At 39.2% G+C, this 25,812-nt stretch overlaps 1 protein-coding gene across 2 annotated transcripts in view; it reads left to right on the top strand.

Moving 5' to 3' along the window:
• Positions 1–25,489, top strand: part of POU2AF1 (POU class 2 homeobox associating factor 1) — an 83,629-nt gene extending 58,140 nt beyond the window's left edge. The window contains exons 1-5 of one of the 2 annotated variants that reach the window (XM_067565224.1): positions 3,762–3,870; positions 20,065–20,192; positions 21,281–21,323; positions 21,448–21,719; positions 23,134–25,489. In XM_067565224.1, coding sequence (XP_067421325.1) covers positions 3,855–3,870; positions 20,065–20,192; positions 21,281–21,323; positions 21,448–21,719; positions 23,134–23,445 — 771 coding nt within the window. In that variant the 5' untranslated portion in view covers positions 3,762–3,854 and the 3' untranslated portion in view covers positions 23,446–25,489. Of the gene's footprint in view, positions 1–3,761; positions 3,871–20,064; positions 20,193–21,280; positions 21,324–21,447; positions 21,720–23,133 lie in introns of those variants that run through there. The other variant, XM_067565234.1, reaches the window with a different exon arrangement.
• Positions 25,490–25,812: the final 323 nt, after the last annotated feature.

Raw genomic sequence — 25,812 nt, 5'->3', positions numbered from 1 at the left:
GGGCATGAAGTTCAGCACGCAGTAAATTCTGGCATCAACCAGACAGTCACCATGAGATTTATTACAAATCTCATGACAAGTCTCTGTTTCCCTGAACAGCAAATCCATTTCAGTTGGGTGTGATGATCTGACTCGTGCCTTGACTCATGTACCGTATTAACTTTTCCAGTCCCAGGCTTCTGCTGAAGCAGGATGATTTCGTTTTAGATTTTTGTTTTAAGTAATATTTTGCTTTAAATGCTTGTACATATGTTTGGGGACTTGCCAGCATTATCTGTTAAACTGTCACTTAACAGAGCATGAAAAGTCGCTTAGCGTTTTAAACTGCCTGACAGCCCTGTGTTTGAGATCACTCTGAACAATGGTTTGATCGTGTTCTTGCGAGAATTAGGCCTTTGCTTTGTTTTCAGGACAAGAGAATTTTTGGAAGGTCCATAGCTCCTGTTTGGAAATGCCCTTTGTCTGCACTGTGCGTTACTGTGAACGAAATAACACGACTGGAGGGGCTGCTATGTTGTGCCCTTCCTGCTGAGATTCTGGCTACTGGGTTGTCTCTACCTTGTAATGCAGGAATCATAGTCAGAGCCTGCCTTGGATTTTGCAGGGCCCTGTGTTAAATGAAACTTGTACAGGGCTATCCAGCTCACCTGTTTATACTGTTCCTCCGCCTTTGCATACCACAATAGCTCTTGGCTACCTGTGAACCAGATTCTCCTTCACTTGTGTGTGAGGCTCCATTGACTCTGGTGACTTTGTATACACCTGCAGAAGGTGATGGAGAGGAAGGTTTACCTTGTGTCTCTGGTCTGGGATTCCAGAAACCTTGGGTCACTTAATCTCTCTGTGATTTGATTCAGCTTCTATAAAATGAGGGCAGTAATTTGGTCCTGTCTATTTAGAGTGCAAGCTCTCTGAAGCCTGGGCTGTCTCTTACTGTATTTTGTACAATGTCTTGAGGTGCTGCTGTAACAGAAATAATAGACACATAAAGAATGGCATATGTCATCTGAAATGCTTATTATTGTTCAATAGATTTCTGCATTAATTTTTTTAAAACTAAGCTCAATTTGTTATTTCTACAATCTTCCCTTCTGACTGATTAAAAGAAGTATGTGATATGACCTTTTCTAAGTGTAGTAGTCCTTAAAATACTCACCCAATCTAAGAAGTAGGTATCCCTTTATTAAATTAGTTATCATATCCTTGGAGGCAGCTGTTTGTGTTTTTTAGCCCCCCCCCCAGGCTTTCTGAAATATTAAACTACTATATTTTCATTCATACTTTTTGCATAGTACTTCAGGGTTAGGGTGCTAACCCTGACATGTGATTTAAAAAATCTGGACATCTGTCAACAACCCTGGCAATTTTCTTTCAAAAATGAACTCAGCTGTCTTCCAGGGAATACGACAATAATTAAAGCATGCTTTTGCCTTTTACTTATTTTATCTGGTCATCTAACTAGTCCTTATCCAAGCCCCACTCTACCAAACACTGGATAAAGTATTCAACGTATGAAAAAAAGCTTTTATTATTAAGAGCAGAAAATTGACAGAACCTTTATTTTGCTTTGTAATGTATTTTTCCATCAAACTAAAAAAAATTCTCTATTAAAATGTGTGAAATTGTGTTTTGAGGAGTGTCTTTTTGGTAATACAGCAAAGGCTTATCTTATAACTATGCATAAAACATGGAAATGGATCACTGACTATCAAACACAAAAATAGTTTGGGCTGTTTTTATCTGTGGATAACGTGCCCTTTGCAACTTCCTCATTTTAGATATTTACTACAACAAGGTTTTAACTGTACAGTTGCAGATATTTCAAGTATTGATATAAAGATGTTTTTAAAATGTTTAACTTTGGGCAATTTAGTTCAATAAGATTTTAAAATTAGATTATCTCTGTCTGTATCTATGTCTGAACTTGGTCTGTGTACATAGTGTATATAATTTGCATATATGTACTATCCAACACACTTGTACAAGTTGCACAGGCACATAAATGTGTGTGCAAATCTCTGAATCATGCATGCACAAGAGATGTTGCATGAATGTAAATTGGGTGTGCACAGATGTGCATGGACACATATAAACCTTGATTTACTCCTTGAAAGGGACCTGCATATGAACTTTATTTACCATGACATTTAAAGTAGCAATACAATATCAAAATGCAATTTCCTGTAGAAGGACTAGTCAATAATATGTTTCTTAACATACTGTGAATTTTTTTACTGTTGTTTGGACCAGTTCCTTACTCATGCAAAACTGCAGCTGACTTCTCCTCACAACTTCTTGAGACCATATTAAGCCATCAGGTTTTAAACAGAGCTCCTGTTGGATTGTGAGGGAACAATCTGGCCAACGTTTTGAAAGGGCCTCACATGTTAAGAAAGTGGTTACTATTGTTATCAACATATATTTTTGATGCACATTACAGATTCAAGTGCTGTTAGAATGATGTACAAAATTCCATTAGTTGAAGGGGAAAATTGCATGCTTTTTTGGTACCAGAGACATAACACATTGTGGGAATTTTTCTTACTATGGGTCTAAGCAAAACCACATTGAAATGTATAGAAAGACTCTCACTGACTTCATGAGCTTTGGACCAGGCCCTATCTTACATGTCTGTCTATTCAGTGTTAGCTAACTGAGTGCCTCCTGTTACTAAGCATTAACAGTAAAGAGGATATTACACTGCATGATTGCTAGTGAACATTAATATAGCTATGCAAAATGCATCTAAATAATGCCACCAGGACTGTCGGAGACAGCACATTTTGGTGGATCCTATTTCTGCATTAAGCAGATATTCTTTATTTTCTTTAATACTGAGAGTTCTTATAGAAAATGTTTGAAAGAGAGAGACCTATATTAACTTACAGTCTGCATGTGATTTAAATCCTCTTTTCATGTTAAATTTAAGTCCAATTATACACTGTAAAACAGCACAAAATAGGGGCCTGATTCGGTGAGGTGCCTCACTTCTTTAAATCCCACTGAACGCATTTATCACATTCCAAGATTGGGTCCCCGATGAGATTTTAGGACCCTAACTCACTTAAGGTAATCAGTAATTCATTTCTGTGGCCATCTCTATTTTAATGGGAAATGATGTATTTCAACAAAAACAAAACAGAAAAAACAGGGTTTCTTTTTTAAATGAAGGATGTCGTCGTTTAATGAGGCTTGAAGTGTTTACAGGTGTTTCCTCATGAATTCAGATTTAGTGACCCCAGGGAGTTGAGATTCTCGGAAGGCAAGAGAAAACACTGAGCTCAAGCTTGTATTTCAAAACTGTTGAACACTGAGGGGCCAGATCCTCCTCTGGTGTAAACCAGTGCAGCTCTGTTGAAGTCATTGGAGCCATACCGATTTAGATCAGCTGAGATCTGCCCCTACATATGCTCATCTAAACATACCAGAAGATCAAAATCTTATTAAAAGATTCTTGTGCATTTCTGCTTTAGAATCTTATGGGCCAGTCTTGCAGACTTCACTCAGGCAAAACTCCTATTGACTACAGGTTTCAGACCTAAGTGTTTGTTTAAAAAATGTTTAGGTGATGTAACGTGTCTTTTATGCATAATATCTTCCAGTGCACTCTAGTCTTGGAGGAACTGCATAATGTGGTGAAGAACAACACATAGCAAAGGAAAATATAAAGTATTTGTGGTTGGAGGATGTGATGACATCACATTGCTCAGCGGGAACTTAGGGCTTTTAAAAAGCTGAAGGAAACATCCTGACAGCCAGTTATCACATCACTTGTAAAGGAGTAAAACACAGTTAGCGATTAAAAAGCCAAACCACCTTCTTCAAAGAGAAAAGACTCCGTTCTGCCACAGAATATGCACTGGCAAAAATGTAAGTGAGTTCTGATTGCCTTTGTTTTTCATAACTACAGTAGATAAATGAAAATCACCTGAATAATATCTCTAATTCAGTATTAGAATAGCATGTACCCACGTACTGAGAGGGGCTTGGTTTAGGAGAGAGAATTATTAAAATGTGTGATGCTAATTTTCCAGCGTGGACATTAACAGAAGACAGCATCACTGCTTTGTTGGCATTAAGCACTTTAATCAAATGGCAGACTGATTCATAAACACAGTAACAGGATGCAAGGTGTTATGTCAAAGGTTACGGAGGTTACTTGCCAAAGAGTTTTCATTTTTAAAAGGGAAGGCTGCTATAAGTCTTATTTTTGTATCTGACTTTCCGTGCACACGACTTTTACTAAAAATGATATTGGTCCGTCAAAGGAGTATGTCAACTTCCTTTACATCTCAACTAGTGAGTCATACATCTACGGTCATATCCTCAGCAAATGTAAAGCAGCTTAACTCCATTGAATAGCGAGCTATTGGCATTCCAATGGAGCGGTGCTGATTTACACCAGCTGAGGATCTGGCCCTTAGTGACTAACTTTTTATTAAAGATAAACACAATGGTTGACTGTATGAATTAACTTCTTACATAAGTATTCAGAGAGAGCGAGAGAGAGAGTGACAGACACAAAAGATAAGGGAATAGAGCAGAGCTGAGGCACTATGGGCTGTACGTTACATAAGTATACATAGTGTTACATCAAAGGGGTTTTTTAATCATTTTGTTCAATTTGGCCCATCTTTTTTCAAATAGTTTAGTTCTCTCTCAAAGACACACAGCAATTTGTACTGTTTCCTTTAATTATTTTGTTGTCTTCAGGTATATTTCTATAGATGATGTTTGTTTGTGCAACCATAGTAACATCCTTACCTTTCACTATAGCACAATATACCTGAATGGAAAGAGTTAATTTCTTAAATATTTTCCAGTGAGTTGACTAACATGGAACATAGATGAACCTTCTTTTCCATTATGTTAGAGATCAAAGACTATACAAAGATCATTTTATCTGTACCTGTTATTCTGAGATAATCAACAGTTAAGCATGTTTTCTTTGTAAGAGATTTAAATATTTTTTCCTTTGTTTGTTTGTTTTGTTTGAGAATCCCATAGTCATTTTTTCCTTTAGGTAAAAATGTGGATTTTTAAAATTATATTATGGACTGAAAAATGTATTGCAAAATGACAGTAGACTATGGTAGCACTATAGCGACATTTTTCTTCTCATTATCTTTCTCTCTTTTCAGAATCAATAGTGCATATTATATAGAATCAGCATTCTAAAAAATATTACAAGATCAGCGTCAAATGTAATCTAGTAGCTAAGAAATCTGTGAATATTAGATTTCAGCTGCAAAGACAGACACACGTGATCAAAGTTTGGTGTTTTTGGTAGAGTTAGAATGATAGTCATACTGAATATTGCTAGCATGTGTTCTTTCCTTAACGCATACACAACTTCTTTAACGATTAATAGGGATTTCAGGAGTATGTTGCAAGTGAGTAGACTGCAGCCCTAGGGTTGGTTGACTTGTCCCCACAATGTGAATATGTGGATCCCATTTGACAGCTTATAGACATTGCAACTCTTGTGCAACACCTTCCCTTCATTTCACCCGCAGAGCACCCCTTCAATGCAAGAATCTGTTATGGCAGTTCTTATTGGACATTTCAAAACACATCACGAGATATAGCAACTGCCTTGACTGGTTTTCTCAGTGGGGAGGATTTTCACACCAGGCAAAGAATGGGCAGGGGAGATACTGTACTTCTGTTTGATATCTGTTCAAGAACATTTTTGGACAGGGTTGAGGGTATGCCTCCTAGAACAATGAAGGGGCAACAAGGAGGTTTTTGTAGGTTGGCTGACTGATTGAGTTCATGTTTGAAATTATTATTTTTGGTACTGAGGTTTAATTGTATGATTAATTACATGTTAGCGTGCTAGAACTTAGGTGTCATTTTTTTATTTAAATCTAAATAAATACTTTCTAGATATTAAACCATTGTAACACGATTAAAACTGCCTTTTTCCCAAGTCATTGTGACAAATAGTAAATTGCTTTAGCTTCCTGTGTTGAGAGAAGGATGATCTACTGATTATGGCACTAGATTGGCACTCGGAGATCTGGATATATGTCACCTCAGGAAGGGAAGCAGAGATAAAATTTCTAGACACCATAAATAACTGCTTATTGGAGCAGCTAAGTCCTGGAATCCACAAGGGGACAAGCAATTCTTGATTTAGTGCTAAGTGGAGCACAGAATCCGGTCCAAGAGGTGAATATAGTGACCATAATAGTGACCATAATGTAATCAAATTTAACATCTTTGTAGGGAGAAAAATACCAAAGAAACCCACCACAGAAGCATTTAATTTAAAAAAGGGGAGCTATACAAAAATAAGGAAGCTGATTAAATGGAAACTAAAAGTCACAAGGGTTAAATGCCTGTAAACTGCTTTGAGACTTGCCTGTAAACTGCTTTGAGACCGCTTGGAGACTGAAAACACCATAATAGAAGCTCAAGCTAAATGTATACCCAATGAAAAAAAACCCCAAAACAGTAAGAGGACCAAAAAAATGCCACTATGGCTAAACAGCAGCGTAAAGGAGGCGGTTAGATGCAAGAAAGCATCCTTTAGCAATTGTAAGTCAGATTCTACTGAGAAAAATAGAAAGGACCATAAACTCCAGCAAATCAAGTGTAAAAGTATAATAAGGCAGGCAATGAAAGAATGTGAAGAGCAATTATCTAAAGACACAAAAGCTAACAACAATATTTTAAAGTACATCAGAAGCAGGAACCCTGCCAAATAATCAGTAGGGCCCCTGGATGATCGAGGTGCTAAAGGAGCACTCAAGAAAGACCAGCCCATTGCAGAGAATTCTTTGCATTGGACTTCACTTCACAGGCTATGAAGGAGATTCCCACACCTGAGCCATTTTTTTTAGGTGACAAATCTGAGGAACTGTCCCAGATTGAGGTGTCAGTAGAGGAGATTTTGGAACAAATTGATAAATTAAACAGTAATATGTCACCAGGAGCAGACAGTTTTCACCCAAAAGTTCTGAAGGAACTCAAAGATGAAATTGCAGAACTGCTAGCTGTGATATGTAACCTATTGCTTAAATCATCCTCGAACCAGACGAATGGCAGATAGCTAATGTAACACTGATTTTTTAAAAAAGGCTCCAGAGGCAGTTCTGGCAATTATAGACTGGTACGCCTAAATTCAGTACCAGATGCCCTGGTTGAAACTATAGTAAAGAACATAAAGAGTAAGTATAGTATAGTATAGTATAGTTAAGAACAAAAAACATGATAATTAAGTCCAAAGCTGTCTGCAAAGAGTTACAAAGGGATCTCACTAAACTGGGTAGCCTTTTTTGAATTAAAATTGTCCAGGTTGGTCGCCTGAGTAGAGAGTACCATCAAGTTGGATTTGCAAGTAAGGTGAAAGGCATTGTGCTGAAATGTCAATTAGTATGTTTAGGTGAGAGACAAAAATGTTTGCTCATCCTATATACCATGGTGGAAGAAAACGTGAGCAGAATTCTGGACAGCTACCCCAGGATTTTACAGAGAAGGTGAGAAGACCCACTTTGGACTGAAAGATCTTCAAGATACCAGGAAATGCAACTAGAATAGTGTTAGCCCCATCCTGATCAGAAGAGACTGCAAGAATGACACAAGTCATCAGCTCTGAATATACATAGTCTGATTGGAGGGAATGTGCTCATTATTACTATTTATTATCACAGTAGCACTATGACATAGAGAGAGGCCTCAACCCAGTCAGGATACCTTTGTGCTAGGCACTGAACAAATGTACAGAAAATGATTAACCTTGCCCCCAAACAGTTGACGGTCTCAGTCCTGTTTCTGCAAAGACTTATGCGTGTTCTGTACTTTATGCACTGGGAGTAGTTCCCATGAAGTCACTGCACACTGCATGGGGGGAAAAATATTTTCAGGATTGAGATCTCAATGCTTCAATGCCGCAAAGACTATTTAAGAAGTGTATTTTAATTTGAAAGTCATAACCTCACCCATGCCCCCATCCATGGCAGAAGATAAATGACTGCTAGGGGCTTCCCACATCTTTGATGGGTTTTATTTAATGGAATCTGTCCCTCACTGTAACTATTACTTGTTTATTAATGGCAAACGTAGGTTTCTAAAAACGCAGCACCAAATACCATTTTGTCCCATGCATTTGAAATGATGATGTATTATTTTTTAGAGGGGTAGTCGTGTTAGTAAATTATTTTTATGATCCAATGAACATGCTTTTCATGCAATGGACGTCTGTGTGAATAGCTTATAGAGCTGGTAGAAAATTTTCAAACATTTTAAATGTTGATGACATTTTTTGACCATCTCAAATAGCTTATTTGATTTATGGGTGAGATTTTCAAAGATGCTTGAGAAAATTAGGCACTCCAGTCCCGCTGAAATTAAATCGCATTTAGGCACCCAAGTTAAAATTTTCAAAAGCACCTATGTGACTACATTCTATTGACTGTTTAGGCTCCTAAATCACTTAGGTATTGTTGATTTCCCCCCCTCCCACTTTGTGCCCCTGACAGCCTTGCCTCCACCAAAATGGCGTTTGAATCATGCTGCACACCACAACAGATGTGAGGTTTTTAGCACCCTTTCTGAAAGTATCAGATAATGATACCGAAAGCTGAAACTGCAATGTGTTGCATCTTGTGAGTCTTAGTTTTGGTAACACCACTCTGGGAAAGGTGGATAGCACAAGAATCTAGCACATCAGTGCTTCACAAACCAGGTGTCAGGTTCTATGAATGACCACATCAGACATTAAAATGGAAAGCCCTGTTTTACTAAAATAGAAATAATATTATGGGCTGTTGCCAGGGATTAGGCCGGGAGGGCGAGACCTGTGGGCAAATCTCTTCCCCTCAGTGCGTCTCAGTTTCCACTTCTGTGATATGGGCTCCAGTGTTCTGAAAAATTGGATTTTTTTTTTTTTTTTAAACCGATTCCCATTGACTTCAATGTGCGTGGCTTAGACCTTTAATATCCTCAAGCATGATATTGCTGTCCTCTGCAGCCATTAAAACAGCAGACCTCTTCAACAAGCTCTACACGTTGCTTCCGACGTCTCCTCAAAGTTTTCTGTAGCCTCAGACTCTATCCGTGTAAAAGAAAAATTGATTACTTTTGTTACTCTGCATCATCTTCCTTATATCCAAGTTAAATGTAATCACCATGCAGGATTCTTGCAAATTAGGATATTCATTTTCACTAGAATGGAACACACAGGAACAGATAGGAAACAGTGGTATGTGCACCTTCTAGAATACAAGACCCATCTAGAATAGACCAAATTTTATTCTTATCAATCTTCAGAGTGCCTGTCATTACTTGATTAAAACAAGAAAACCAAGATATTGAAGATCACACCAATCTGGGGCAGGATGCAAACACTTTGGAGGACAAGCTAAAAATTCAAAATGACCTTGAAAAATTGGAGAATTGACCTGAATTCAACAAGAAGAAATTCAATAAAGGCAAACATAAAGTACTTCACTTAGGAAGGAAAAATCAAATGCACAACTACAAAATGGGGAATGACTAGCTAGGTGGTAGTACTGCTGAACAAGATCTGGGGATGTGATTGGACCACAAATGGAATATGAGTCATCAATGTGCTGCAGCTGCAGAAAAGGCTAATGTGATTCTGGGCGGATGTCGTATGTAAGGCGCAGGAGTTAATTGTCCCACTCTGCTCAGCACTGGTGAGGCCCCGGCTTGAGTAATGTGTCCAATTCTGAGCACCACAATTTACGGAAGATGTGTTCAAATTAGAAAGAATCCAGAGGAGAGCAACAAAAATGACAAGAGGTTTAGAAAACCAGATCTATGAGGTTGGGCGAGATAGTCTTGAGAAAAGAAGACTGAGGCAGACCTAATAACTGCCTTTCAATATATTAAGGGCTGTTATAAAGAGGAGGGTGATCAATTGTTCTCCATCTCCACTGAAGGTAGGACAAGAAGTAATGGGCTTAATCTGCAGCAAGGGAGATTTAGGTTAGATATTAGGAAAAACTTTCTAACTCCAAGGGTAGCTAGGATCTGGAATAGACTTCCCAGGGAGGTCATGGAGTTCCCATCATTGGAAGCTTTTGAAAACAAGTTGGACAAATACTGGTCAGGGATGGTCTAGGTTTACTTGGTCCTGCCACAACACAGGAAAACTGGACTTGATGACTTGTTGAGGTCCCTTCCAGCCCTATGTTTCTATGATTGGCCATGTTTCTGATATCACTTACACTGGCTTTATACTAATGTAATTCCATCGACTTCGCTAGTTGGTTTGATTTACACCAGTTTACAAGAGATTAGAATCAGAGCCAACTAAGCACTGTCAGTAAATACACTGTTGCTTTTAAGTTAGTTCAGATGTTTGGCGTATTTATTTAACATGCTAAATTATTCTCAGAAGTCTCCAAAGTTCATTTCCTTATGCTGTGCAATGAACCAGCACTCTGGTTCCTTCGCTCTTGCTCAAAGTTTTTGATTGTAGAGCAAACACTCTGCCCAGATGTTTGCTTAAAGCTTTGCATTTAACTACATTTTTTTTAAATACCTGCCCCTAACATGGCAAACAATACATGGTATAATCCACTCCTATCCAGCTCTAATTGTCAGCATTACTTACAAAAATCATTGTGAATGCTTCATGGGAAAGCTAGAATGTGTCAGATGCACAGAAAGTGCTGCTTGTTCACTCCTGCAGACAGGCTGTAACATGCAGATAGTCACATTATCCCAGCGTTCCAGGAGAAGCAGACATGTTGAATTCAGACAGAAAGCCCGTAGACCGGACCATAAACCAACTGATAATCAAACTCAGCACAGATGAGTTACCTTCTGAGTGACTTCATGATATATCAGATGACATCACACAGTGCTGTCAGTCAGTACCATGCAGTGCGGTGTTCCTGCCTGATACCATCTGTTATCTCTAGCACATCAACAAAGGAGCCTGATGTTGTTTGCTGAGGTCAGTCAGAAAAATCTCACTTTGCCCCAGCACAGCATGAGGGTTTACATCTTCCTCTGAAGAATCTGGCTTGGAGCTGTGTAAGGAACTAGACACTGGCTAGATACCTTAGTCCTGCTATCGCAGTCGCAGAGGACTAAATCCTAATCCTCTCTGATTTTGGGGAGCAAAGGATGAAGGGTGCTTATTAGTTCCCTACTCCTGAATATTCCTGGCAGATCGTGAGGCAGACAGAGCGGTGCTGCACTCCTGAAGCCCCTCAGAGTGGAGTGGGGTTTAAATCACTAATCTCCTCCGGAGTGGCCCTGCAGGAGGCCAGGTCTTCCTCTTGCCACTTGTAGAGCTGGCTGCATTTTTGGGGCCCAGTAACACTGCAGACTAGCTGACCAGGGAGACAGAAGAATGAGGGTGGGGCCACAGAACTTTTACCCCTCCCAAAAGGGCACTAAGCGTAGAAACTGGGCTAATTGGCTAGGGGTTCAGCAGTGGGATGATATTTTCCAGTCATCGCCAGAGAATCCTTGTCCTGATGCATACCATAACATGCCCAGGCTGACAGCTACATTGCAGAGAGGACCGGATGGAATTTAATGTCACTTTAGCTGATGTACCATTTATTATGATTATTTTATGTGCATTCCAGTAGCCCCTTCCTAACAATAGCTAGGCTGTTGGTGTGCACAGACCACAGCCTAACATGTGGACCAGTATTGTCTCGTCATTTCCTTGTTCTCCCCTGTCTGTAACTATCTCTTGTCTCTTTTCTTATGTTTTGATTGTCAGCTCTTTGTGGCAGGGACCATTTTTTGTTTTATGAATGTGCAAGGTCTTGCTCCATGACTGGGTCTCCTAGTAGCTAGAGCAATACAAATAATAATGATTATAATCAATACTAACCTTGAGGCCCCAAATTGTATTAAGAGCTGTGCATGTACTTAGTGAAATATATCTCCTGCCCAGAAGAACTTATGGCTAATTAGACAAGAAAAACAAAGGGTGGGAGAAAAGGAGTGGTGTTATCCCTATTTTACAGCTGTGGAACTGATGCATTAAGGGTTAGATTTTCACATGCGCCGAAGGATGCAGGTAGGCAGCTACTGAAACCATTGGCAGCTAATGAAACCTAACCTGCTTTGATGACTTTGAAAATCCTGCTAGATACCTATCTGCATCTTTAGACATGTAAATATCTTTGGAAATCTGGGCTTCACTGACTTGCTCAGTGTCACAGAGGCAGTCTGGGGCACAGCTGGGAATTGAATCTAGATCTCGAGACTCCAACTCTGGTGCCTTAACCACAAGAGCCTTATTGATTAGTAATTGTGGACGGTTAGGAAGACTTTATTTAAATACAGGGGGAGCTGATTAAACAAAGCCATGTAAAAAGGATTGCCTGCCTAGCTATTTAACTTTTAGGAGGTATATTTTTATCAGTGTAAAACGCTTTTCCCTGAGCTCCATTGGAACAGGATAGCCCTTTGTTAAAGGTGATACATTGCAAAACAAAATATCAATTACTCAGGAAAATACTATTTCAGCTCGGACAGAAATACTGCATGATAGTTAAAAGTATACTAAGCCCAAAGCAGCAACAAATACAAAAATAGCATTATTAGTTTTAATAGTTAATAGTAATTTTAAAAAATATCTAAAAAGATTCAATATCCAAAACCAATAGAAAGTGTGGACATGAACAAGTGTGATACAATATTTATCCCATTAGCTAAATACTGATAAAAAGGCATCATTATATTATTGTAAGCAGATTTTGATTACAGCCAGAGCATCAAAGTTGTGTATCCAGGGCTAAGCGTGATTTCTTTTAAAAAATTAAAGTTCACGGTGTATAATAAAGGTGTCAGCAGCCTGCCTTGTGCAATTCAGTTTTCAAAATTCAAGCCAAAAACTCAGACTGGTTTGTTAACTGAAAGCCTGGAATTTTTGGTTATTCAGTTATTGTTTGCTCTTCTGTATTACTGCAAATAAGAAAAGATTTCCATTGTTTTTCTCTGTAGTTTTTGATTATATTGGAGAGGCAAGAGGAGGGAAGAAAAATATTTATACTAGTTGCTCTGATAAATTGATAAGTTTGTCATATGCCAGAGTGCGAATAAAGAAACACTAAATCTCCTGAAACTGTGAGAAGTGTGTCATTTGCTGTTGCAATCAGTCAGGCGTGCAGTGTATTTCAAAGTGGAAATTGGCTTGATGGGAAATTGTACTGATTCTAAGTAGTCTGAAAGGACACAGGTTTAAATTAATCTGTAGTTTGTGTATGTGTGTGCAGGGCAGTAATATTAGTGAGAAGTTCAGTGATCTGAAACCTTTCATGCTTTTTGAGCATTGCAATTTTCAGGCAGCTGTTTGTAATTAATTGCCTTCCCCGCCTGGCACTGATTGGAAGCAGAATGCTGGAAAATGAGTTTTGTTTTAATGCTTCAGAAAAACATCATTTAAAAAATCATGTTCTTGGTGCTGGTTTCAAAGAACCAATATTCATGTCAGCATTTGTATGTAGATTGTTAAGAAGCAGAACTGTCTGCACAGAAAAACTCACTGGTACTATGCTTTGGACAAATTAGGGTGTGTCTTCACTGAAGAGTTAATTCGGCTCTTATTCAAAGGAATGTTTTGTGACCTCTTATTCAGCAGTTTGATAATGTAGTGCAAAGACCTATGGAAATACCTGAGATAAATATTCCAAAGCATTGGGAGCCAAAGGAATTGAAGGCCAGAATGTTACAATATCACGGTTTGAGCTATTAATCTGCTCAGTGTTTCTCCTTTCTTTGCCAAGCTGTCTTGCACAGTATGTTCTCAGAGCTCTTGTAACCCCATGATCTAGGACTTGATCTTCATCCCGAGGAAGTCATTGGCAAGACTCTTGTTGACTTCAGCGCCAAGACTCACACTAAAGCCTGATTGGGCCCTACTTGGAAGGCAGATCTGATTCTCCCCCAAGCATAAGTCCAAAAAAGGAGAGGAGATAAAGGTATTACCTTTAACTGTGAGCCCATAATAGTCTGCAATAAAGGCCTGATCCAAAGTCCTTTGATGTCAATGTGAGTCTTTGCACTGACTTCAAAGTGCTCGATCGTTATTCTTTTGCAAACCACTATAGGAAGATTCTTCAGAGATCTGTGGTAAAACAGTATTACCATTGTTTTCTCTTGTCAGACTGTCCAAAGATCCCGCGCGGTTAGTGGGTTTGGTTTTGGTAAATGTTCTCATTAGCTGAGCCTGAAGTAACAGTCAATCATTTTGAGTGACAGCCCAGAACCCTGGGATTTGTCTGTGTGTGTTGGGTGTTTGTCAGCATTAGTGCCAAATGTTCAACAAAATTATGCGTAATACCTTTGATGAAAGAGCCCTGATATACAAACACATAGCAGTTTCTTATGCTGGTGTCAGAATAGGCTATGGAGTATTGCAATGAATTGAAGTATATTTACATTCAGAAATCTTGCAAATCTGTTCAGCCGTGATTCAAAGTCCACTGAAGTCAGTGCAACGGTTCCCATTGACTTTGCTGGGCTCTGGATTAACCCCAGTCGGTTTGCACTGCTCTGGCCACGCAAAGCAGCTGTGAACCTGGTTTCATTGCCTGTAGAAGCAGGATTTATGGCTGTTTTGATTGTAGGAGTGGTGGAAAGCAGTTGGAACACCTAATGAATCTGGCTTATTGTTTGCACTCATCTTTTTGCCACTTCAGCGAAGTGTTTTTATTTGTTTTAACAGAATTTGTTCATGTGTGTCTTTGTTCCTTTACAGCACATGTCATGAGCAAGCAACTAAAATGCTTCTTTGTCTGAACACTGCACAATGGGGAACTTTTGTTTTAAGAGAAACCTGGCACCAAGAGGTGAAGAATGAGGTACCTAGGTTTGTGTGAATCAGGATCTTACTGGAGTTTGAGGAATGTCATTATTCCTCATGTCACTTTACATTTGTAATGATCAGATATTTTTGCTCTACAATGAACTGTGCACGAAAGCCGAAAGTCGTTTTGCTGCAGGTACTTCTATAAAGCTCAGACATGGCATACACATGAGTAGTGGAAAAGCAGCTGCACTAACATTATTTTTGTTTCAGCTCTGGGGGAACTGAAATATGTTCTGCAGACTTTGCTATATTTTTTCAGGTTTTTGGTTACTCTATTGACACAGGAAACTGTGAATAGATATATTTATCAGCTTTTACAGTAAATGTCATCTTCCTCCCTTCCCACCCCAAACCCCTCTCCCCCCAAAACTTGGGGTTAGATAGTGCCACCCTTACTCAAGTTGAGTATTAATCTACTTACAAGTAGACCCACTGAAATCAATGTTCTTACTGAAGGAATAAGGATTTTCAAGAGGTGAAATCCTGGCTTCATGAAATCCATGACAGAGCTCCCACTGACTTCAGTAAAGCCAGGATTTCAATGAGTATGACCGGTGATAGCAGATTCTGGCCTGTAATTAAAATTCATTGAAGTGTAAAATAAGTCATTTCTTAATATAAATAAACTATAAATAAACTGAGGTTAGTCCTGCTTTGAGCAGGGGGTTGGACTAGATGACCTCCTGAGGTCCCTTCCAACCCTCATCTTCTATGATTCTATATAAAACAGAAAGTGCTATTTTAATGCTCTTTATTTCAGATATATTGTTTAGTATTCAGGTGGTTCTTCAGGTTATAGCTACTGACTCCTCAGTTGTCAGGGGCAAGGACTGTCGTCTTTTGTTAATTATTTGTACAGTCCCAGAGTCAGGTCCTGATCTTTAGCTGGGAATCCTAGGCACTTTCATTAGTAATAAAAATAAGAAAGCAGAATTAACAGGAAATTACAGTTATTGCCTGAGTCTCTTCTCAGTTATGCCCGCCTAAATCAAGGCGTGATTCCAGTTACACCGGTAGCAAATTGATGTAAATGAGATCAGAATCTGGTCCTTAGTCTCCAGTGAAGAATGAGGAGAACATTTTAAGCACACATTTATAGTGGTGTCTGGTACCACCACTATTTGTAAGGGCCTTTCAGCATTCCATGATTAAGTGGTTTATAACTAAGCAGTTAACAGTCACATTGAAATGCAACAGCTGGATTAGATTTCCTTTAAAAAAAAAAAGACATTAATAACTGATAGGAGGGCGGCAAAAGAAAAGACATGAATAAGGCTTGAATATGTTTCTGTTACAGGCTTGGATGTTTAAAAAAATATTGCTTGGCATTAACTTGCAATGCCTTTATTTAGGGAACTTTACAAAAGCTAAATAATTGGAACAGTTGCTATATTTTGAAATTTAAAAGCCCCTGCCCTGCATCCATAACATGTCAATTCATCACCTTGTTGTCAAGATTTGTTACAGTATCTGTGATGGTGGATCCATTCAAGTTAGTGGAGTTACAGCAATTTATACCAGCTGGAATCTGGGCCTCTCTGATTCTCCTTAGGGCTAGTAGGAGAAATACATTTAAATGTATTATAGGTACCAGATTCTTAGCGGGTGTGAATTGGTATAATTCCTTTTAATTCAGTGGAGCTTCAGAATCTGAGCTGAGAATCTGACCCACATAATGGAACTCATTCACAACATGTTCTCAAAGGAAGCAAAGGGATAAGAGAAATACAGATTAAAATGTGTTATTTATTTTGGAAAGGCACAAATATAATTGTGTTTTAATGGGATTTATAATGTGATAATACATTTTAAGGGATGTCAGATCTCAGAGCAAATCAGTGGTGTTTTCCCCATCTGTTGTTTTTTTCTTGCAAGAACCAATAACTAGACACTCTTGATACAACTACCCAATGACAGCAATTTTCAAGAAAGTAAATCATGCACAGATTCACCGTACACATAATGGTGGGGTCCATGAATGAAGTTTTCTGCATGAGCTTAAGTCCCCTTTTAAGCCTTATTTTCAGGGTTTAAGTAGTGCAGAGATCTCTTGCTGGCCCACTAGGTGGGGTGAACTTCATTTACAATGACTATTTCAACATCACCTTGATGTATATCTCAGCATCACTGTAATGATCTCAAGGGGGGTGGGGAGGAGAAATATTAAAAACATTTAAACCATCTGTAACTGCTGAACCTTTTTAATGTCTTAAAAACAAAAGAATGATGAATAGCCTATCTAGACATTGACTCTGCTGCTCTAGAGTATATCTGTATTTTAAAATTCTCTAGCACGCACACGCACACACACACACATATAATTTAAAATATCCAAATATTATAACAATATGTATATAGAAGAGATAAACAGAAGTATAATGAACATTTTGTTTTATCATATGAAGAATTTGTTGTATCTCTAAATAAACAATCTCTCAGTTTATATTTTAAATTCAATATTTGACATGGTTTCAAGTAATATTTAGTTATACTTAATAAATAGAAGAGCCAGCCAGGATCTTTAGAAATGGGAATTTATCTGCTGGTATATTTACAAATCAAAGTTCAGTAAAAGTATGGCAGCTGACGTGTTGATATCAATCGTTTAATAACTATCAGGGCTTCCTGAGCTTTGATACCCCACAGTCTCCTTCTGACACTAATTGCCCCTGGATACTTCACGTAAGATAAGGTTCAGTAATATCAGGCACTGAAGTATTGTACTTCCCTCTGACTCAAAATGTCACAAGACTTTGTGATAGACCTTTTAGCTGGCTGCCGGCTTTGTTTTTCAAAGTGGGTCTTAGCAATTTATTGGTTTGAGCCCTGGGATCTGTCACTATTATAACTGGCTGCAGGGGAAGAAAAATCAAAGGAGCATATTGAGAAGCGGGAATGTTCAAAAGAAAACGCTGTTAAAGTCAATGACTTGTGAAAGCAGTTCGCTGCCATGTCTCACACACCTGCTATTACTAACCAATATTTAAACCTCCTGGGGAGGCAATACACAAAGCTTCAGGTGGAACTGAATGTAGCCCCGATTCAGGGTAGCACTTAAACATATGCTTCAGATGAAGAATTTGCTTAAATATGTTTCTGAAGAGGGATGCTTTCCTGACTTGGGGCTTGTGCTTGCAGTTTACATGCAACAAACAATAGGACATAACATATTCTTAGTATATATTTTGCCTATATCTGTTTATAGCACTATCTAGGCTATATATATATAGAAATGTTATTATATATCTAGTATGTAGATATAGACTATGTAGATCGTTATATAGATATAAATTAGATCTATAATAGGATACTAGTAGCTAAAGCCATCTAATTTGTAATGTGATGGATGTAAAAAAGCTGAAAATGGCTGCAAACTTAAAAATTGGATGGTAACAGACGGCAAAACCCCAATGATGATTGAACCGGGTGATATTCTAAACAAAAAGAGCTCTCAGTCACACTTCTAGCTATTTCCATCATTTCACACTGAGTCAACAGACATCCTAGGGTTCAGAGTAATTCAGAGTTCAGGGGACTATTGTGAGGTGGTTGTGTTGTGCTGAGAAAATTGTGTGGATTTGTGCAGATGGTGAATGAGGGGTGTGTGCTGCAGTGAGGGGCCATGTGTGTTTGTCTGGTTGTGTTGATTTGTGTCTGTGGGAGGGGGTTGTGTGGGAAGATTTGTGTTGATTTGTGCGAATGGTAGTTGGGTTCACGGGCATGGCCGTTGGGCCATATAATCCACCATCTGTGCAGTCTCCTTTATACGATCAATGAAATTGTGCATGTAAATTAGCTGCAGAGTGAGGGTAGGGATTGGTTGTGTTAATTCTGTTATTACAGTGACCTTGGACTCTTGGTACAGCGTGCATACATGCCTTACTGTAGCTGTGCACTGCATAGGTGTAATTCGCAAAGTCAAAATGGGTGAGAACTTAAAAATTGGACAGCAACAGACTGTGATGAACTAACCTGGTGGTATTCTGAACCAAAAGAGCTCTCAGCTATGCATGTAGCTATTTCCATTGCTTCACACTGACTGGACAGACATTCTAGGCTTCAGAGTGACACAAAGAGTGACATTCCTGGAATCATACAGGTTACTCCTATTATATATTTTCATAGATTCTAAGGCCAGAAGAATATTTCAGACTTGGGGATTATGAGAAAAGTAGAAGATCATAGTTAAGGGCCCGTCCAAAGCTCAGTGAAGGCAGTGAAATTAATTGCAAGAGTTTTATAGATCATTTTATGAATCACATCTTTCCCATGTGTTACTTCCCATTCCATTCCTGTGCTTGTATTTTATCTACTTAGATCGCAAACTCTTCAGGGTGGAGGCCTGATTTTCAGACCTGTCTGTAAAACACTCAGAATACTGTCATTACTTTTTCATTGTGTGTATATATGTATATGTGTATACACACACACACACACACACACATATATATATATGAAAAAGATAGTGCCACAGTTCTGCTAATATCCATGCCCTTAACCAACCCAGCATAATTCTGCAATGATTATTGATATTTAAGGTAGTGCATATTGTACTATATAATGGTGATCACTTTTAATGAGTAACCATGTCCTCACAGGTTTTAAATATGACTGGACTGATATCGGTGTTTGTTTAATAGAATCTATTCACATTACGCTGAGCCTGATATAGCACACCAGAATGCTCAGATTACTAACAACCCTAGTCTTGGGGCGAGGGGATGGAGGGTTTTTGTTGTTGGTTTTTTTTTTTTGTTTTTTTTTTTTGGTGCTGGGGGTGGAGTTATACTTGGGCCTGTGCAAGTTTTCCATGCACACATTTTAACAAGAATTTTCTTAAAATGTAGAAATAATGGGCCGGATCCTGCAGCATCTCTGCAGCTAATTGTAGTCAAATGGGAGTTCTGCATGCAAGATGTAAGATTGCCCTGATGCTATGCAGATTACCTTGCTCAGGAGCGATCCCAGGGCCTCTGTTCCATGAGTTGCTGGAGAATGAGTGCATTGCCAGGGTGGTCTGTATGATATGTAAGGGGCACAAGTCTGGAGGCAGACTGCACCTTTTCAGTATCCCCAGGCAGTAAAGGAGCAGCATTAAGAGCTCTGGAGAACCTGTTCTAGGAAGCAAAGAGAGTCTATTGACATGGCAGTCTGCAAGGAAGTGTTTTTCCTAGATGGAGATTATAACTTACACTGGTATTTGATGTAGGAGTCAAGGAAAATAAGTGTCACCAAAATATATTTCTCAGCTTCTGCTTCAGAGCATCAGCAGCAGCCTCGACCCTACCAAGGCGTCCGTGTCAAAGAACCGGTGAAGGAGCTACTGAAGAGGAAACGTGGGAACATTCATAGCGCTAATGCAGCTGCAGCAACAGCGGTAAGGAAAAGCACAGAATGCTTGAAGAAAGCTCTTCTTTTCTAACGCACTAGGCATCCCGCCTCTGTCTCCGTCGTGCGCTCCCATTGTCTTTAATGGAAGTTGAGAGAACTCCATACCTTGCAGATTCAAGCCCTTAGAGGAGGCAGAGAAGTTAAGTGACTTGCTCAAGGCCACAATATGAGTTCAGTTACAGAACCAGGACTGAAACTCAGTAGAGTGATGCTCAGTCCAGTGCTTAGATCATGTATCTTTCTCTAGTTCCTTTATACAGACAGCAGGTTACACTAGCATAATGGGCTCATTCAACACCATGAAACTCAGTAATGTTGACATTATCAGAGGAGAGAGTTAGGTGTCCAACTCCCATTGGCTTTCAGTAGGATTTGGGCCTTTCTCTCCTTTAGGATCCTTTGAAAATCTCAGTTTAAAATACCAAAACCAGCAAAATAAGTCACAGGATTCAGGACAGTTGCCTTATGCAGATGTACTTTGTATCATCTGGGATACAGAAAACCTACTCAAACTTTGTGGAGCTATTTCTCCATGGAGTCTAATTTCCTATTCTGTAGTGTGCTGAAAACTCTCTGTTATACAGGTGACCTGTTGTATATATCATGCATCGTTTGTTCCAGACAAAACATGCTGAGTGACTTTAAAAGCTACTGAAGCTGTCCAAAATATCCCTCTGGTCCCTCATTTCCTAGACTTCAGCTAGGTCCATTTATTCTTGTATTTAAACTCCTGGGGGGGAAGCAGTTTTACTGTATCTTCACTAATGACGAAATTCACCCTGTACATTTCACAAGGCTCATGTACCATTTAAATTCCACTGAAGTGTCAGGGGAGCGTGGATCTTGTGCTGACCCACTGCAGAGGGGTGAATTTCGCCCTGAGACTGTTTTCAATATTTGCTCTCATATCTGGATAACAGGCACATGCTACCTTCAGCTAAGCAGAGTCTAAGAGGCAAATGGACGATGATAAATGTATTGTTACTTCAGCCCTGAGCTAGAGTTTCTCAAAATGGGTTGAGCTTAAATCTTTCAGGAATAACTGATATCTGAATGTTCTTCTTTGTTCTCTAGGTTGTTTTGCCCCATCAGCCACTTCCATCCTATTCACCAATTGGTAATGCTTCCAAACATTTATTTCTATTTGTTCATCAGCTCAGTTTCAGCCCATGCTTTGGCTGACATTTGATTATTATTTTTATTTTTTTTTTGGCTGACATTTGGCTCTTTTTATTTCTCAGGCCAGACTTGCATTGATATGGATGTCGCTGCCTCTTCACTGTCAGTTGCTGATGATGGGGCATTATGTTCTGGTTGGCTCTCTCAGCCTTCTCCTGCTACCCTACAGCCCTTAACCCAGTGGACAACTTACCCTGATTATATGTCACATGAAGCAGTCAGCTGTCCGTACACAGCAGACATGTATGTTCAGCCCATGTGCCCCAGTTATACACTTGTGGGACCTTCTTCAGTTCTGACTTACACATCCCAGCCACTGATCACCAATTTTGCGGTAAGCTAAAGAACTGAAGGCAGAACTGCTTTCCATTATGAACTATGAAGCCCCCTGTGTCTAAATCTGTCCTTATTCTTAGTATTGCTTGACATCCCTGCCTCACGTTATATTGTCAAGGACGATGTCTGCAGTAAAAGAGTTCTACAAGGAGTGCTGCCATAAGTGCATATGCAAGAACAGCCCTGGGAAGTGAGATTGAGTAGAGAAACACGCCTTAATCACTCTTTCTATAATGATCATGCAACTGTCTCTTCTTGGTGTGAGTCTCTCATGTGGTTTTCCACGTGAGCTACAAATTCCTGTTTGTAACTTAACTGTCTAATGTGATGGCCTGATTTACTCTCTGCCTGGGCCTGGAAATTAGGGGGATTGTTCTGAGAATCGCTGTGGTTTGAGAGGGATTAAAAGATTTGACTATATTGAAGTCGGAGTGAATCCAATTTTCTTAACAAAGCTTGCATTTTCCAAGTTCTCTCAAACCCTCCAGCACTCACCACCTAATTAACTCATGAACCATTCTGTATTGTTCTCACAAGACCCTCTCCAGCTATCATTGAAGTCAGTGGTAAGAGTTCCATTGACTTCAGTGAGAGCTGGATCAGGCAGATTTTATCTTAGGAGAGTATTGTTTGCAGCTCAGGAAAAATAATACAGAGCAATAAAGTCATGTTGCCATCAGCTCTAACTTAACAAGGAATCCTACAGCTTTGATTCATGGTGCTCATGAAGTTTCAATTAGAGTGGATCATAAATTGTAATCTTCTGTCTAGAGGCACAGAATATCAGATATCAAATATACAATAGGCACTGTTGTTTGGACAAACAGCTAGGACAGAACTGCACTTGAGAATCTGGACAGAGTTTTTCAGCTGAGGCTTCTGAGTTTATTTCAACACAGTTTTTTCAATAAGTGTGAGGGGGTTTTTAAAACAAGGCCTCCAGGGAACTTGTTTTCACTGGGAAATCTTATTGTGTTTAAACATGACTTTGAGTTAGCTGATATGATGCTGACCATGTGTGACTGGTCAATATAGACAAGGATGTGTTTAGAATCATGTCATCTTACCTGACACCTCCCGTTCATGTTGAAACATCATCAAAGGACCACAGTTGAAGATGACAGGTCCAAAATGCAATTTATAATAATCTTGAAAGAATGCCTTGGGTGCTTGCAAAAGTGAAGGCAGGAGGGAGAACAAAACAGGTGATGGGAATGTTATTTCACCACCGCAAAAACTTTGAGATTGCACAGTCTGGCTCGCTGGCAGCTGGGGTTTTAACCGAGTTGCATCCCTCTCTCTGGTGCGCTTGTGAAAATTTTCATACGGAACACGAAACTTTACGGAGCCAGGACAAGTTGTTTTAACAGTGACTGTGAGTATTCTTATTCTGATATCTTTGTTCTTAACAGCCAAGAAGCACCACTCCAGCTGTTATGCCGCAGCTGGAGGTGACAGACCAGCAAGCGCCTCTTACTTATTTTCCATGGGCTCAGCCCATTTCTGCATTACCAGCATCTACCCTGCAGTATCAGCCAGCTTCATCCTCGCTTCCTGGGCCACAGTTCGTCCCACTTCCGATTTCAATTCCAGAGCCAGCCCCACAGGAACTGGAGGATGCAAGAAGAGTGATCAGCACTCTGCCCATTGAAAAACTGCTTCTAGAAGATGAAGACAATGATACGTATGTTTTAAATCACACTCTCTCTGTTGAAGGGCTTTAAAGTCATATCTATTGGGCCTGATCCTACATTTCTTGTTCACCCAGAACTCCACGTGAAATCAATGAGAATTGTGAGTGTACAAGAAAAAAAAGGTTTGGGCTATTTATTTTCTTCTTAAGATTTTTGTTGTGAACCACCACTAATGTTCCCTGAATATGAGATCTGCACTCGGGGTGAAATTCATCTGTGTGCACAGGACCAGCACAAGCCTCATGTACTGCTAAAGTCGTTTTTAGTCCTTCCTAGTAGAAATTTTGTAATGCATTGTTCTTATGCTGGCCCTCTGCAAGGAGTGAATTTCCCCCTCAGATGTGGAACATGGATCAAACTGACATGGGTTTTTAATAACATATTTGGTCATTAATCCTATAAAGTCTGACTGTAGCATTTGGTAAGGATACACTTGTCTTAAGGGTGTCCTATAGAGTTTACTGTACAAGCCGTATTTTCTACAGCTTTGTGTAACTGTCACATAGATATATCTTTGCTTTGTTCAGCTCATAAAGGAAACTACCCCAACTCCTGTGCTTAATGAATCTTTTTGAAAAAGGCCAGTTGAAGTGTGGGGCCTGGCATGAGATGGTCCTTAGTTGAAAACACCATTGAAAAATTTCACTCTGATTATGAATATTTTTACTGCTGTGATAGCACCAATTGTTAGCCAGTCTGAAGACCAGTAACATAAACAGAACTGGCTAGATATGTGCTAATGTGAAAAGAGGGCACTGGCTACAAAGGCACCCAAAGTATTATACAATAGCTTCTTAATTTCATTTTACTGATCATTCTTGCAAAATGTACAGACTTGTCTTCATGCAAAGATCTAGTTCAGTCTGGAGGGGGGCGGTAATTGGACTGGTGCATTTTCAGCATTTAGGTATTTTCAGTATGTGAAATGTTCCCCTTTAAAATTGGCGGAGTCATATTTTACGGCTGCCTCATGATGTGGGTTGCACTAAGGGACAGAAACTGGTCCCAATAGGATTGCAAGATACAGTCCTCTGTCAGGAGATCATTAAGGAGACTGGGCCTTGCAAAATTAGGGTGGACGTCTGGCAATACTGGCAACACTGTGACATTTATTCTTTCCTTCTGGAGCCTTAGCAATAGTTCAGTTTACAATGAAGATAAATAATCCTAAAATTGGAAATGGGCCATGTTAAATTAGAACGTTAATATCCCTTCTTGGCACTGAAAGTTTCCCTGTATTCCAGTCTTTTAGAGTCACAGGCATACGCAGCATCATTATTGCATTTTGTTTTTATTCACTGGAAAACGAGTAGCATATACTGCCCCCTCTAAAGCCATTGTAAATATCAGTGCTGATGTTCCATGGCATGGTGCCACAGACAAAGGTGGAGGATGTGTCCATTTTTAACATTTGTTAACTGCTTTCTTAAAAAACAAGGGACTCCGAGATGATCAACACAATTTCTCTGGGTTTTTCTGCTTCACAAAGCCCAGGAGCCTCAGATGATTGTAGCATTTGGAAGTATTTTTGGAATTAATTTATTCAAAGAGTTGTTAATTTACACTGGTTAACTAATTGGTGCTCATTACTCCTCCTTCTACCCAGGCAATATTCCAAATGACTTCACAGTTTTTGCCTGAGTAAGGACTGCAAAATTGGGCCCAATCTCTATAAGACTTTCAAAACATGTTTCATAATTGACACATCTGAAGGTTTTAAACAACAGATCCTGAAAAATGATCATAAAGTTGTCTGAAAACTGCAATAACTTAGGCTTACTGATATTAGTGGCTTAAATGTGCAGAAAAACCCAGCAAAGAAATTAACTAGATGAGGCTCAATCTACGACTGTGTTACTCTGGTTTTACACTAGTAATGGAGTGACACCAGCATAACACTGGGATGGTGCAGCTGTGAATCAGGCCTGGGGTTTCCAAGATTTATTTGAAACTTTTTTTTCATTTCATTGTACGTAAAATCTCCCAGTTGTATACAAAGTGATGATGTGTTGTCTATGAATTTCTTTCTGGGTTGTTCTGTTAGATTAAAAAAAAATTCTCAATAAAGATCTACAGTAACTTTCATATGCCTAGAGTGTTTTATTTCATACCCAAAGAGGTATCCCATGGCATTTGACACAATATGTACATGCTGGCTTGGAAATCAATAATATTAGTTTGATAGCATGTTTATGGGACTATAACCAGATTAATTACATGGATTTGTGTGGATTTAATGTATGCTAAAAGAGACTCTTGTGAACCAAATATGGGCTCAAAACCTTCCTCACTCATGTAGTCCTTACTCATGCAACTGGTCCTGCAGTCACGTTGTTACTTATTTGTGTTATAGTAGGGCCTAGAGGCTCCAGTTGAGAGTGGGGACACATTGTGCTA

This window comes from Emydura macquarii, unplaced genomic scaffold (assembly GCF_026122565.2).
Source record: "Emydura macquarii macquarii isolate MOO-44397 ecotype Brisbane River unplaced genomic scaffold, CSIRO-AGI_Emac_v2 contig_312, whole genome shotgun sequence".
NCBI lineage: Eukaryota > Metazoa > Chordata > Testudines > Chelidae > Emydura > Emydura macquarii.
This window is presented reverse-complemented; position numbering and strand designations above follow the sequence as displayed.